This window comes from Pseudorca crassidens, chromosome 11, assembly GCF_039906515.1.
Source record: "Pseudorca crassidens isolate mPseCra1 chromosome 11, mPseCra1.hap1, whole genome shotgun sequence".
In the NCBI taxonomy this organism is placed as follows: Eukaryota; Metazoa; Chordata; class Mammalia; order Artiodactyla; family Delphinidae; genus Pseudorca; species Pseudorca crassidens.
The window spans coordinates 24,231,648-24,246,967 of record NC_090306.1 but is presented as its reverse complement, the minus strand read 5'-3'; the positions used below and the strand labels follow the sequence as shown (position 1 = coordinate 24,246,967).

Genomic DNA, 15,320 nt, shown 5'->3' with positions numbered 1-15,320 from the left:
TCAGGTTCCAACTAGTCTGGGGCCTATGTGCTTGCAGGGCAGCATACCATGGTTAATTGTTAACTTCTCCTACCTGGAGGGGGTTTCAGTATCTGCAGAACAGCTCAAAGATATTGCTGTGGGTATGCGTTGACGGGGAGCCAGGACCTTGCCCCAACCAGGCTGTACTATTGTTTCTCCTGACAGTTTGTTTCTCCCTGGTCTCGCATCCCCTCCCTTTCCTCATTAGCAACTGCTTGAATCTGCCCTTTGAAACTCAGGGAAGGTCATGGAGGCTGAATGGAGGCTGTTTCCTGTAATTCAAGAAACGGGGACACAGAAAGCCTTTGTGCTCAGGAGCCCCACAGGGCCCTGCTCGGTATCAACCATGTTACCTTCTTTTATATTATATGGCTTTAAAAAGACCTACCTAAGTATTTCAGACAGTACAAGAACTGGATACAGTGTCCTAGTTGGTTTGGAACCACTTTCTTAGAACTGCTTACACTCAAGAATCTGGAACATCTCTCTCTATTCTAATTAGGTTTTATTTTGCTTAATTTTCCCATTTTTATATTGTTGGTAGGGGATACAGTATAAATTTGTATTAAAAATAGGATTTTTTTCCTTTCACTTTGCTCAATATGAGCAAAAGTGATGAATAGTAAAAATTTATTTATATTTTTGTCTAGGAAATCTATGTGAAGGAGATTCACCTTCATTAAAATCTCATGGTCCTCTTATGATGTTGTTTTTCACATACAATGCCAGTTTGGCCATGAAAAAATTTTCTTTGAGATATTCTTTTCATATGTCTGGTAAGTCTATTACTTTTTTCATATTTGTTTTTGTGTATGTTTGTCTTATTTTGCTTTATTAGAAAATATGTGTTATCAAATAAAGAGACTTGAATTCTTTATTTCATTTGTCAGCTATAGGGGAGAAGAAAAAAACAATATTTAAGATTGTGACCTCTGTGGAGGCCTCAAGCTAAACCTCCTTAAGGCATAAGATTGATCAGATTTTTCATTTTTTCTTACAGCAACTAATAATTTTGTCTAGTTTTCTGTATACTTGGAATATTGTAAAAATACAGTAGGAAACTTTTATCCCTAGCCTAAAAGTTTCAAGTAATTTTTCTATTTTGAAATTCATTTCCTTAATGTACTAATATCAAGAGTAATTGATTCTTTTTTTAACACTTGTTTGGTGGATAGTTCATATATATTAGTTGTAGCCAGATTATTGAAAAATATGCTTTGCCCAACATTCCTATAGTTTTGATGAAGGGATAGACAGCATTATGAAAATTGGAACTTTTGCAAATTATGGAAATTGGGTATCATGGAAAAAGCATTTGCAATTATGCTTAATTCTGAATAGTTATTAGAATTGCTCTAGTCCTTAAGATTAATCAATTCATACTCATTAAAATTGTTACTTGGAATACAATTGTAGAAATATTTCTACAAAAAACATTATATTTTTTAGTCTGATAATGTGAGAAATGTTGTATGGAGAACACAAAGAAGATTTGCATCAAGTTCAAATTATGTAAGTGAAAGCATACCATACGGGGCTAACATAAAATAGAATAAAATCTCACATTTAAGCCTTTAATTATTCAGACTATCAACAAATTGTTTTAAACTTATGCCAGGCCATGTTTAAAGCACTGAGGATTCACCAATGAGCAAGACAGTCCCTGCCCTAGAAGAGTTTATAGTCTAGTGGGGGAGATAGTCAGTAATCTGTAAACAGAGAAGGACAGAGATTGTTGCTTAGCACCCAGTTCTGCCATGATTAAGCCACTGCAGTAGCTGATGGACAGTGTATTCTGTGCTTCAGAGGGAAGAAACTAAGGTGATAACAGGATGCTCTGTGCTTTGGAAAAGCAGGCCCCTTGCAGAATTAGATGTATATCTCAGGAAGAATTTTAATGAACCCAGATTTTGCATTTTCCCATACACAGAAAAGCACTAAAATCATTAACTTCAGATCTCTGTTCTTTGTGACTAGCAGTAGTGTTTTATCAAGACATGTGCTTGACTGCACATATACCCTAGCCAAAATCACATTTAAGCTGGCTTCTCCCCCTACCTCTTCGGAACAGCTTCCTCAGAGCTACTGGGTGGTTGTCCTCAGTAAGACCCTGAGTAAAACAAACTCATAGCTCTTAGGTTGTGCATTTTTCTTTCAGTCAACTAATCAAATAATCTCAGAAAAATATAGAGTGAAAAAACAACTATATTAAGTTTTGAAGGAGATATCTTATTTAGTTCGGTAAAGGATGGGCGTGGAATTCTAGGAAAACTTTAATTTCTTTGTTCTCTTACAGCAAAACCTTTTTTTTTTTTTTTTTTTTTGTGGTACGTGGGCCTGTTACTGTTGTGGCCTCTGCCGTTTCGGAGCACAGGCTCCGGATACGCAGGCTCAGCGGCCATGGCTCACGGGCCCAGCCGCTCCGCGGCATGTGGGATCTTCCCGGACCGGGGCACGAACCCGTGTCCCCTGCATCGCCAGGCGGACCCTCAACCACCGCGCCACCAGGGAAGCCCAGCAAAATACCTTGAAATGTATTTCTACTCACTGTCTACCCTTTTACCCTTTCATTTTTTCTTGAATCCATTCCCATAAGCCTTCCTTTCTTACCATTCCCCAGACAGTGTTCTTGCCAAAGCTACCAGTGACCTCCAAATGTTCAGATCCAACAGTCACTTCTCAGTCCTAATAGCTGCATTTGGCACGGATAAGCTCTTCTTCCTTCTGAAGTTTCATTTGTCATGGCCTCCAGGAAACCACTGTTTCTTGGCTATCCTCTTACTTCACTGGTCTCCTTGGAGTCTCTTGGCTGGTTGCACCTCCTTTTCTCTATTATTAAAAGTTGAGGTGTCCCAGGACCCAGTCCTTGACTTTCTTTTCTTCTCTGCCTGTAGTCACTCTTAAATGATCTCACCCAATCCCTAGTTTTAAATACCACTTTACACAGATAACTCCCAAAGTGTATCTCCAGTCCCAACTTCTTTTTTTTTTTTTTTTTTTTTTTTTTTTTGCGGTTCGTGGGCCTCTCACTGCTGCGGCCTCTCCCGTTGCGGAGCACAGGCTCCGGACGCGCAGGCTCAGCGGCCATGGCTCACGGGCCCAGCCGCTTCGCGGCACGTGGGATCCTCCCGGACCGGGACACGAACCCGCGTCCCCTGCATCGGCAGGCGGACTCTCAACCACTGCGCCACCATCTGAACTACAGTGCTATATATCCAATTGCCTCCCTCTTCATTTGGATATCTAATAAGCATCTCAAACTTAACATGACCAGAATTCAAGTCTTGATTTCCTACCCCTGTCTCCAAATTCTTCCTCCACCAATCTTCCCCACTTCAGTAGATGGCAACAACAGTTTAATAATTAATTGCTCAAGCCATTATCTCGGTCATCTTTGACTTTTCTTCTCACATCTCTCATTGGATTTAGTTAATCTGTAGGCCTTCAGCAAAACTGATCTGGAATCCAACTACCTCTCAACATCACTATGACATTCTGACACAAGCCTTTTTTTAGTCTGTTTTACTCATAACAGCCAGAATAATCATTTTAAAAAGAATAATTCAGATCATGTTACTCCTCTGCTTATAATCTTTCAATATTTTCCCTGCTCACTCTTAGTAAAAGTCCTTACAGTGACCTATAAGATTCTATATGATCTGGCTCTTGGCTACCTCCTTGACTACTTCTCCTGCCATTTTCCCCAGCGCTCACTCTACACCATCCTTCCCGCTGTTCCCCAGACACACCAAGCATGCCCCATGGCTGTTATCTCCAAAATGTACAACATGCCTAGCAAATAGATGATGTTCAAGAATTGTTTGAATAAAGGAAATGACATCCTAGCTGGGGTAGATTAGTGAGTAGAGAGTAAGGAGGTAGCTCCCTATCTAATAAATGGGTAAGAAATACATCTGTTTTGCTTATAGAAATCCCTTTGGCTTAGAGCTAAAAGATGAATAGAAGTCAACTCAGCAGACTTCGTACACATGTTCAATTTCTGTTTTCAAACATAGAAAAGCTTTAGTGCAGACATTTTTCTAACAACAGCAGAAATGTAACAGATTTACCCCATGTGTGAGGTTTGTTAAAGATCTGACTCATCATTCATATTCTTGAGATTACAAATTAAAATATATCAGTAGAAATTGTTATATCTATGTGAGTAAAATATATAAAACCATTAAAATGTATGTGCAATATTTAGTAGTATGGAAAAATATTCACAATTGGGGGTAGGGGAGGTTACAATGGTGTAAAATGAAATACAATTAAAAAATGTATATACTATAGCTTAGGAAAAAGCAGGAGTTACATTAAAATATGAGTATTGGTTATAGGATGGGACTACAGGAGACTTTTATTTTCTTCTTTGAAATCTGTTTTTTTTTTTTTTTGAAATTTTCTACAATGTAAATGTATCACTTAAACAAAAGAATAAAATATAAAGTATTACATAGGATATATTGACCTTGAATATTCTCTTATTCTAGATTCTGTGAAAGGAAAAATTAATGGTAAAGAGGATAAAGGAGGTAAGGAATTGGCTTCATTGTCTTGGCTTTGTTTACCTGATATTATGGAAATAAGAGTGAGGAATATCTTTGGTGCTAAACACTGTTTAGGAAGAAGTATACTCTGGCTGCTATCAAAAACTTTCAAGTGTTGTGTCCTTATTCTATTTGCTTTATAGTGAAATATGGACTTGTACTAGTTTTCTGAGTGTCAAACTTTGGGGGTGGTGGAGACCTGGGTCAGATCACGGAGTAGAGAGTAACAAGGTAGCGCCCTATCTAATTAATGGGTAAAAAACACGTTTTGTTTATGGGAGTTTCCCTAACAATTTTAATTCTATTATTCGTTAACATTCTTTCCATATATTTTATGTCTTTTGGATTGTGCATGTATCTCTCTCTCTTTTTCTTTTTTGGCTGGGCCATTGCATAGTGAAACAAAAATGATAAGATTATTGATGAAGTAAATGTTTTTGGATGACATTAACTTTAGGTTGGGTAATACCTAGAGCATTTGGAGTAAACCCAAAATGTCACTGAATTCCTCAATTCTCTTTTTGGTGTAGTAGCCCCTTGGCCCTTGTGAACCTTCATATCCTAGTTTCAACTATCTGAGAGTAATCCAAATTTCCCTACCAAATAAATGATTGTAATTTGAAGTGTAGGCTGAATTTTAGGAGTGTTTAATTTACTCGGGGATTTAGAAGATTGTGTGCTAAAAATGAGCAACAAAACTACATTGAAATGTAGATATGGTTGACTTAGTGGTTCACAGTTTGTGAATTAAAGTCAAAGAACTTTAACCTGTCTTCTTTTGGGAGGTGTCAGTTTTTCAAAACAAGTCATTTAAACCCTGGGTCACCATATAAGAAGCTATGGAAGCAAAAAAAAATAGTGATAGAACTTTATAAAAGTACACTATAGTTTAGGTTTTAATGACCTAGTTGTAGACATTAAAACCAGATCCTTCATTATTGCATTAAATGTTTTTTTTTTTTTCTTTTTGCCTCAAGGATGTCCAGTATTGGATTTGATTCCAGTTAGCTCTATTGAGATCACATCTCCCAATTATCCTAACACTTATCCTAACATGCTGAACTGCACTTGGACTTTTTATTCTATGTCAGGAAATAAAATGAAAGCAGTGATTAAAGGCTTTATAACAGAAGAATCTTGGAACTGTGAATGGGATTACTTCAATATTTATGACGGACCAGATCAGCAATCAAGATTACTTGGTAAACTGAACTTTCTTAAATGTCCTGCACTGAGTGGCATTCATATAAGCATTTATATAATCATATATATGGAAACCATGACCTATATTTGCCTTTAGAATGATATCATTTGTTGTCACTGATTCTTCATCAGAATCCTGAGTATTATTGAACACAATGGGATGAGCATGAGGCTGTACTCACTGGATCTTGACCTTTAACTCCAGCTCTTTTTTTTTTTTCCTGCGGCACGCGGGCCTCTCACCGTTGTGGCCTCTCCCGCCGCGGAGCACAGGCTCCGGACGCGCAGGCTCTGCGGCCATGGCCCACGGGCCCAGCTGCTCCGCGGCACGCGGGATCCTCCCGGACCGGGGCACGAACCCGCGTCCCCTGCATCAGCAGGCGGACTCTCAACCACTGTGCCACCAGGGAAGCCCCTCCAGCTCTTTTTGATTTCATCCAGTGATTCCTATCTCATTTTACCATTAGGGAGCACACTAATTTTGTTTTTCTCAGGAGGTCATATGTTTTAAGAGGTTTTATTTCCTAAACTTCATTTTTAGGTAACTTTTTGAAATTTGTTTACTCAGGTTTCATCCTCACAGTAAAGGTGGTTAGACCCAGCGTAAATTATTAAAAGGTAAAGGTCAATTAACTTGAATAATCTTTGGAAATTTATTGACCACATGGTGTCTACCATGTTTGGATGTCAGGCAATATCTTGTTCTAAGACTGACTCATAGAGGGAACTTTTCCAAAGATTTTGTAATTCAATATTGTATCACCTTCTCCAATCTCCAACCAGTTCTGCCAATCAGGACACCATTACAATCCACCTATCACAAAGGGCAAGAGGAGAGGTTTTTTGTTTTTTTTTTAAATTTTTATAAATTTATTTATTTATTTAATTTTTGGCTGTGTTGGGTCTTCGTTGCTGTGCGGGGGCTTTTCTCTAGTTGCAGCGAGCAGGGCTACTCTTTGTTGTGGTGTATGGGCTTCTCATTGCGGTGGCTTCTCCCGTTGCAGAGCACGGGCTCTAGGCATGCGAGCTTCAGTAGTTGTGGCATACGGGCTCAGTAGTTGTGGCTCATGGGCTCTAGGGTGCAGGCTCAGTAGTTGCGGTGCACGGGCTTAGTTGCTCCATGTGGGATCTTACTGGACCAGGGCTCAAACCCGTGTCCCCTGCATTGGCAGGTGGACTCTTAACCACTGCGCCACCACAGAAGCCCCAAGAGGAGAGTTTGTTTGTTTGTTTGTTTTTGTGGTACGCAGGCCTCTCACTGTTGTGGCCTCTCCCGTTGCGGAGCACAGGCTCCGGACGCGCAGGCTCAGCGGCCATGGCTCACGGGCCCAGCCGCTCCGTGGCATGTGGGATCTTCCCAGACCAGGGCACAGTCTCTCAACCACTGAGCCACCAGGGAAGCCCCAAGAGGAGAGTTTTGATGCTATCTTTTTCCAGGGACCTTAACCACTCCTATGATATTCTAGGATTTATAACTCCAGTAAGTTCAGCAATGTGCTTTGAAATTCCAAAGTTATCTAAATTTTTTCTTATCAACGAGTTTGGTTCCTGCCAAGGATTCTAAAGCAATTGAGAGTATGGAGGCGGAGGAGATAACAAAATATCAAGCTATCAGTTCTCCATAAGATTAATATGAGGTGTCTATAGCATCCAACCATACAACCCTAACTCTTGTGAATGCCTTTCAACCAGAGACCCTTGGAACATACCTGGAGTTGAACAAGTTAGATTTATTATTCATTGTGGAGAGGGAAAACACATATCCTGGAAAACCATGCGTTGTTAAAAGGGTGGTAGAGAGAACCTATTACAGTACTTAGGCTTTGGTTGGGTAATTTTGGAGAAGGTCTAGAGAAGTGGACTTTGCTCTAGATTGCTTGCAGGAAGTGGGGCAATTTTATGATTGGGTGTATCAATCATAGGGAGCCCTGACTAGAGTAAGGATAAAACTGTAATTGGTAAAGACGTAGCAAGCTCTCATTTCAGCCATGAGAGGTCAATGTTTGATATTTTTGTTGGTTACAGATGGCCTTGTTTTTGTCTCATTTTATCATAGATTCAGAGTCTTGTCTGATGTTGATGTCCTGTGAGATTGTTTATGTCCAACACGAGAACACAGTCCAGCTGTGAGTGTTGGACCAGTTCTTGGATGTCAGGGCTGCATTTCTCTTTCTCACTCTTTAGTATTCCTCAACCTGACAACATTATTCCTCTTTAAAAGTTCTGATTAATCAAAAATTCATGGGTGTCAAAAGATTACAAATGAGACAACTAATATTTCTATAATTAGCTTATATAATTCTATATAAAAGTGAGGACACTATCACTAGTTTGCTAGTTTATACAGTTTTATTTCATATACTTTTATGTACTTACATAGTTTTAGTTCAGTGAAATATGCAATTTCTATAAGCATTGTTAAACTGTTGAACACTGAGCCCCATTGCTACTCTCCCAGCTAGTTAGAAGGGCTAGCCCATATGTGGAACCACATTGTCTATATTCTCTTAGTTATCTTTTCTTACTAAATCTTTTTGCTCACCTAAATAGAATTTATCAGTTTTTAGCTAGTTTTTAATTATTTCTGTGAATGTAAATGGAGTGGTACACAGCCTCCAAGTTGTCTTCATTGCAATGCTTTTATAATATTTTAATGAAAAGAACTTAGCAAAATTAACATTCATCTGGTCTTCCTCCTTCCATTTACCCCATGAAGGTAAACATCAGTAACCAGTAAACACCATATTAAACGTACAGGTTAAATTCATTCATGACTGAGCATTTTCTAATGTGATAGGCACCTTGAAGAAACAATGGTAGACAATTCAGAAATGATCACTGCCACCTTCTTTTGGGAAGACAGATGATAAAGAAGAAGAAAACTAGTAGCAGTATTTAACAATAAATAACAATCAAATAATTATTGATTGTCAACGTAATCTGAAGGAAATAAGTTGCAGCAGAAGTATGGAATAATAGTGGGTAAACAGTTGCTTTAGTTAATATGGTCACAGAAGATTCAAAGAATGAAAAGGAAACAGCCAGGCAAGGCCAGAATAGCAGGTGCCAAGGTGTCTAGTACCTATCTGACCTTACCTCCTACCATTCTCCCTCTCCTTCACCCAAAACCAGGCACACTGGCTTCTTTATTCTTCCTCAGACTAACCGACCATATTCCTGCTTGGCCCCAAGGTGACTTCAAGGTTCACTTCCTCAGTTCATTCAGGTGTCTGTTCAAATGTTACCTAATCTAAGGCCTCTTCTATCACACAATCTAAATAACCCTCCTCCACTTTTCCTTCTTGGCATTTATCATGACCTGGCAGCGTATATATCAATATTTATTTGTTTAGAATCTGTTTCCCTCCACCAGAATGAAAATTTCCTGAGAGCAGAACTTAGTCTCTTGTTCACTGCTGTATCTCCAGTGTCTAGAGCACTCCTAACACTTAGTAAATATTTGATGAAAAAATAAGTGAGAAAATGGCCTTGCAGGTGGGAAGAGCTTGGTAACTTGGGAAACTGTCAGAGGTCAGAGTTGCTGGAGATTGAGTGAGTACAGACAGGAATGAGGTGAGGTTGTAGAAGATGGAGGCTTTGCCTAGTTGTGCAGCTCAGGTTATGGTAAGGAGTTTGGATTTTATGCCAATCCAATGGGAGGTCATTAAAGGTTTTTGACAGGGGAGTAAGTTGAGGGCTGCTATGACTGCCATGTTGGGAGTGGATTTTAGGGTGACAGGGTGAATTATGTCTGCAGCTATGAGGCTATCATGGTAATCTAGACCTACACTAATCCATGTTATAATCCATGTCTAATCCATGTTGTCATTTAAATTCAAATTAGTTAAAATGAAATGAAATGTGGTATTAGCCATACTTCAAGTGCTCAATTGCTACATGTAGTTTACCATACTGGACAGCACTCATATTAAACTTTACATCATTGCAGAATGTTCTATTAGTACTGTTTTAGGTAATAGATAATGTTGCCTTGAAAGAAGATGGCAACAAAGGAGTACAAGTGACGTGGACAGATCTGGAGATAGAACTGATAGGATTTCTTGATGGATTGAATGTGGCATTAAATCTGCAGATCAAGGATGGCTCCTAAGTTATGGTATGAGGTTTTTGGAGGTGGTGGCATTTACAGAGATGGCAAATACTAGAGGGAGAAATAGATTTGTGGGGAGAGATCTAGCCATGTTAAATTTTTAATGACATGATACATCTAGGTTGAGTTAGCAACAGGGAGCTAGAAGCAGAACTCTTAAAGTTTGCGCTTGAGATATAAATTTGAGAGTTGTCAGCTTCTTATAAGTTTCCTTAAGTTATTCATTCTCTGACTTCATCAATCTCCTCTATCATTCTCATCAGTTGCAAACACATTCTAGTATTACCCATAATTCAAAACAAAACAGAACAAGAAATTTAGCTGTTGCCCCATTTCTCTGCTTCTGACAGCAAAATTTCTCACTTTCTTAGAGGGTGATGGATATAGAAAGTTTATGGGATTAATGGCGAGAAGGTCATGGAGAGAGCAAACAATTACAGCAGGGAAATACTAATGGATTAGGATAGATAGGAGTGGTGATTTAGAAAGTAGGATGTTTGAAATCAAAATTTCAGAAATCTCAAATGATTACAGAATTTCAGAGCAGTGTTGGTAAAGAATGATAAGATAAAAGAAATAAGTTCCCTTGTGTGGTCAAATTTAGGGTTGGCACTGAGCTGGCATTCACTAGCTCAGTCTTACAAATCGTCATAGTCAATGTCCAGTCTGTCTGGCTGTTGCTCCTGCCACACTGGCTATTAGATATCATCCTTGGTCAAGCAACAATTTTAAGGAACATTAACAAACTGGAACACAGAACATAATGGCCAGGATGCTGAAGGGTGTGGACACCTGGGCATGTTTATCTTGGAGAAGAGAGAAGGTTCATAATTTCTCCCCTTCAAATATTTATGGAATTCTCATAGAGACTCTCAGGCCAGGTATGAAACTTGTTCTGCCTAGTAATATCTAATAGTTATTGAATGTTTACCATTATTCAGGCATAGTCTTAAGAACTTATAACTCTTAATCTTAATAGTCATATGGAGGTAGGTTACATTATCCTCATTTTAAATATAAGGAAACACAAATATATTGAGTAACTTGCCTCCAGTGACATAACTAGTAAGTAGAGAAAGTTGGATTAAAGCCCAAGCACTCTGATTCAAACACTTATATCCTTGGCCAGTCCACTAACCATGTGGCCATCATTACACTGATGCCTTTTTTTTTTGTTTGCTGTTCGCGGGCCTCTCACTGTTGTGGCCTCTCCCGTTGCGGAGCACAGGCTCCGGATGCGCAGGCTCAGCGGCCATGGCTCGTGGGCCCAGCCGCTCCGCGGCATGTGGGATCCTCCCGGACCGGGGCAGCAACACGTGTCCCCTGCATCGGCAGGCGGACTCTCAACCACTGTGCCACCAGGGAAGCCCATACTGATGCCTTTTGATTCAACATGAGCAAGAACTGTCAAGCAATTAGAACTGTTCAAAAAGAGAAAATGCTCATAAGTTACATGTAATATCTTCAAATCCAGGTTTCATATGTCCAAGGGTATTTTAGAAGGAACTCCGTGTTAGGGGCTTCCCTGGTGGCACAGTGGTTAAGAATCCTCCTGCCAATGCAGGGGACACGGGTTCAATCCCTGGTCCGGGGCAGATCCTACATGCCACAGAGCAACTAGGCTTGTGTGCCACAACTACTGAGCCTGCGCTCTAGAGCCTGCGAGCCACAACTACTGAAGCCCGTATGCCACAACTACTGAAGCCCACGTGCCTAGAGCCTGTGCTCCACAACAAGAGAAGCCATTGCAATGAGAAGCCCGCTCACGGCAACTAGAGAAAGCCTGCACACAGCAACGAAGACCCAACGCAGCCAAAAATAAATAAATTTAAAAAAAATTTAAAAAAGAAGAAACTCCATGTTATATGAAACATTGAACTAAATTATCACTAAGATTCTATATTTAACCTAGTTCCTTACTTCTCATTCAGCCACCCATCTTAAACCTACACATTTTGTAAATGTGTTATCTGCATTTCTATCTAAGCCATTAATAGAAATACTGTACTTCGCAAAACCAAGGATAGAACCATTTTCATACCATTAAGACCTTCCCTTCAGGTTAACATTGTATGGTTATTTAATCAGCTGTGAAACTTCCTAGTCATATAATTATCCACTTACATTTTATATCTGTTCACAGGGACATCATAAAATACTCTATTAAGTGCTTCACTGAAATCAAGATTCATTAAGTTTATCTCATTCTCCCTAGCCACCATCTAATTAACTCTTTCCAAAAATTAAATTAGGTTAATTTAATATGGCATGTAAAGGAACACATGCTGGTTGCTCGTGACCACTGATTCCTTCTTCAAGTGTTCAAAACCCATCTGTCTAATAATTTGCTGTAAAATTTTGCTGAGGTTTATTTTTATTTAACAAACACTTATAATGCTTCATAAATATAACTTCATATAATTCCATGTATTTTTTTAATCTCCATTATACAGATGAGAAAATTGAGGCAGAGAGATAGGTTAAATAACTTGCCTAGGGCTACATAGCTAATAAATGGCAGAACTAGCCCAAACCAGTAGTTTGGATATAGAATCTGAGCCTGTAAGGACTAAGCTACACTACTTCACTGATACAAGACTTTGGAAATCCTCTAGCCTCCTTGTTTTTCTCTGTCTCCTACGCATCCCCCTCTGCCAACTCCCAATCTCCTTTTTGAAAAAGAGAGTAACATTTTCCCATTTCCATTATTTTAAAACTTCCAGAGTGTTAGCTGACTCTATGCAGAATGCCTTTACTTGACATGGTGCATCCCAAAAGTACCCCATCACATCCAATTCACCAGATTCTCTGAGCATTAAGAATGATGTAGAGATTAACTATTGCCCTATTCCCCATCTTTCTCAGATTTCTTAGATAACATTATCTTTAAGAGAAATCAGTAGTGTATCATTGTTTTATCTTGAGATAATTTAAGTTACAGCCTGTACAGATAAATTACAGCAAATGGCCTCTCACTATCAGGACCATCTTTGTGACAACTTTTGTGTTTCTGAATTAGGAAAGGATCATCATTAGTCTGTATTTAGGCAGCCTGTGTGTCTTAGTCAGTTTTGGCTACTATAACAAAAATGCCATAGTTTGGGTAGCTTAAATAACAAACATTTATTTCTCACAGTTCTGAAGACTAGAAGTCCAAGATTTGGTGTCTGGTGAGGGCTTGCTTCCTGGTTCATAGCCATCTTCTTGCTATATCCTCACATGGCAAAAAAAAAGCTGGGGGGGGGGTGGTTTGAGAGCTCTCTGGGGTCTCTTTTATAAGGGTTTATAAGGCTCCACCCTCATAATCAAATCACGTCTCAAAGGCCTCACCTACTACCATCACATTGGGGATTAGGGTTTCTACATATGAACTTTGGGAGTATGCAAATTTTTGGTCCATCGTGCTGTTCCATTACTTCTATTTCTCTGTCCATTTATCTTCATCGAAATGCCTCTACCTATCCTTATGACCAAAGATTGCCATATAATTATATATCATTTCCAAAGCAATTGCTAGCCCAGTCTTTTCCCTTTATCTTTTAAAATCTATACCCTTTTATCGTTTCAATCAAATCATGAATTTCATCCCACAAATCTTGATCTTACATTATTGATAATCATTCCTTTGTCAAGATTTGTTTGGAATTTAATGTCCCCTCTCTCTCTTCTCCCTCCTTTACCTATGTAACTACACAGGAAAAGTATTTTAATTATCGAGTATATCTCGCATTGCAGCTCATTTATGTGGCTCCAAGAAAGAATTTGTCTTGATATCCAGTGGTGCTTACCTAACTGTGAATTTTAAGACTGATGAATCTGTGGGAGGAAGAGGTTTTAAACTTATTTTGGAAGATATGACTCAGAAGCAATCACAGAAAAGCAGTATTGGGATCCAACTGCCTATTAATGGTAAGAAATTGTTTTAAAACATTTATTAAAGCAGGTATCATATATGCCTTAAAGTAGAACCTGGGGCCCACTGATTTAGGAGTCACTGGTAGTCAGTCACCTTGCTCTAATACTAAAAATAGGATAACTTCATTTCCAACCATTCCTTAAGGCATGAGAGTTTGGTGGTTCAGGTAGATCATGTGAGGTAATAAGGTTAATTGGGGTATGTGTTTATATGTGTGTATGTTATTTTTATTTAAGAAATAATGATAAACATAAAAGTCAGTCAGTTGCTATTTAAAAGATCCACTGGGGCCATTCAGGCTGAAACAAGGGTAGAGTTCAGTGTGTTTCCATGTCTCTGTTAACATATTTTTTATTAAGTAACTGCCTCCCCACCCCCATGAAGAGCCCTCAAAAGGAATATTTTAGCTGAACCTATACTAACTTCTCTGCATAAAATAGAAACAAATGTGCTGATTTTTATCTACTTATCCTATCTAATTTTAAGCTAGAATTCCATTAGTTGTGCTTAAGACTAAGAAACCTAATGAATCTATTATTAGGAGATTTTCTTGATTGGAGTGTAATTGCAGGAAGAATTTAATCCGTGTGAATGCAAAGTTCTTTTTGATGTCGCTCTATCTTTCCTAGGATAGTGGAATGAATGGGCTCTCCTAAGAGTCCTGGATTTGAGCTGTAGACTACTGAACCACATCACCCTATAGGTGTGATTTTTAATTGTTAAAGGGATGCTCGCCCAATTGACCCTTCTTCTGTGTCCATTGCTTTTGTCTTTCATCACTATATCTCTAAACTGACCCTTTATTCTCAGTAAAAATATTTAGCCTCATTTTTTTAAGTATTTTAAAGTAAGTTGAATACTAATAAAATATTGCTGTTATACATGTGTACAAACAGCCCAAAAGTCTGAGTTACTACATATAATGTGGATTACAAATGCAATAAAAAACATGCAGTAATGCAGTAAACCTTAATGCACTAAAAACATGTTTGAGTAAATACCTTTTGTGGGTTTTTTCTCCCTAAAATCTAGGATAATCTTAATTCTGAAGAGTCTGCATATTTTTTAGGCATATGTATGTAAAAGGAAGAGGGAATCCATGTGTTATACATATCTGAAAAGAAATTAGAAATGAGTTTTGACATAAGGATTGAATAAACACAAATCCACTATGCTAGAAACTTTTTGTTTTAAATAGATTTCTAGTGTAAAAAAAAAATCTCAAGTAAAGAATTCACAAGTGATCATATCTTATCATTCTGAAATTATATAGCTATGGAGAGGCTTAATTTTCTTTATATTTAAGTCTCTTGTTATTCCCTGGTAAATTTCTTTATAAATCTGAGAATGGAGTAAACACATTGGTAGAAATTTCCTCTATGCTTTTCCTTTATATAAACATTTTATTTTGAAGTATTTTGATGTGTCTAGGTATGTTATACTGGGTAACACAAACGATGCCACAGAAAGAACAATTTCCAGTAATTTCATGATTAAGTGCAATACTTTTTTAAAAATT

General features: G+C 38.4%; 1 protein-coding gene across 1 annotated transcript in view; it reads left to right on the top strand.

Moving 5' to 3' along the window:
• Positions 1–14,435, top strand: part of OVCH1 (ovochymase 1) — a 67,119-nt gene extending 52,684 nt beyond the window's left edge. The window contains exons 21-25 of the mRNA XM_067698609.1: positions 672–797; positions 4,515–4,556; positions 5,549–5,773; positions 13,621–13,794; positions 14,431–14,435. Of these exons, the coding sequence (XP_067554710.1) occupies positions 672–797; positions 4,515–4,556; positions 5,549–5,773; positions 13,621–13,794; positions 14,431–14,435 (572 nt within the window). The remainder of the gene's footprint in view (positions 1–671; positions 798–4,514; positions 4,557–5,548; positions 5,774–13,620; positions 13,795–14,430) is intronic.
• Positions 14,436–15,320: the final 885 nt, after the last annotated feature.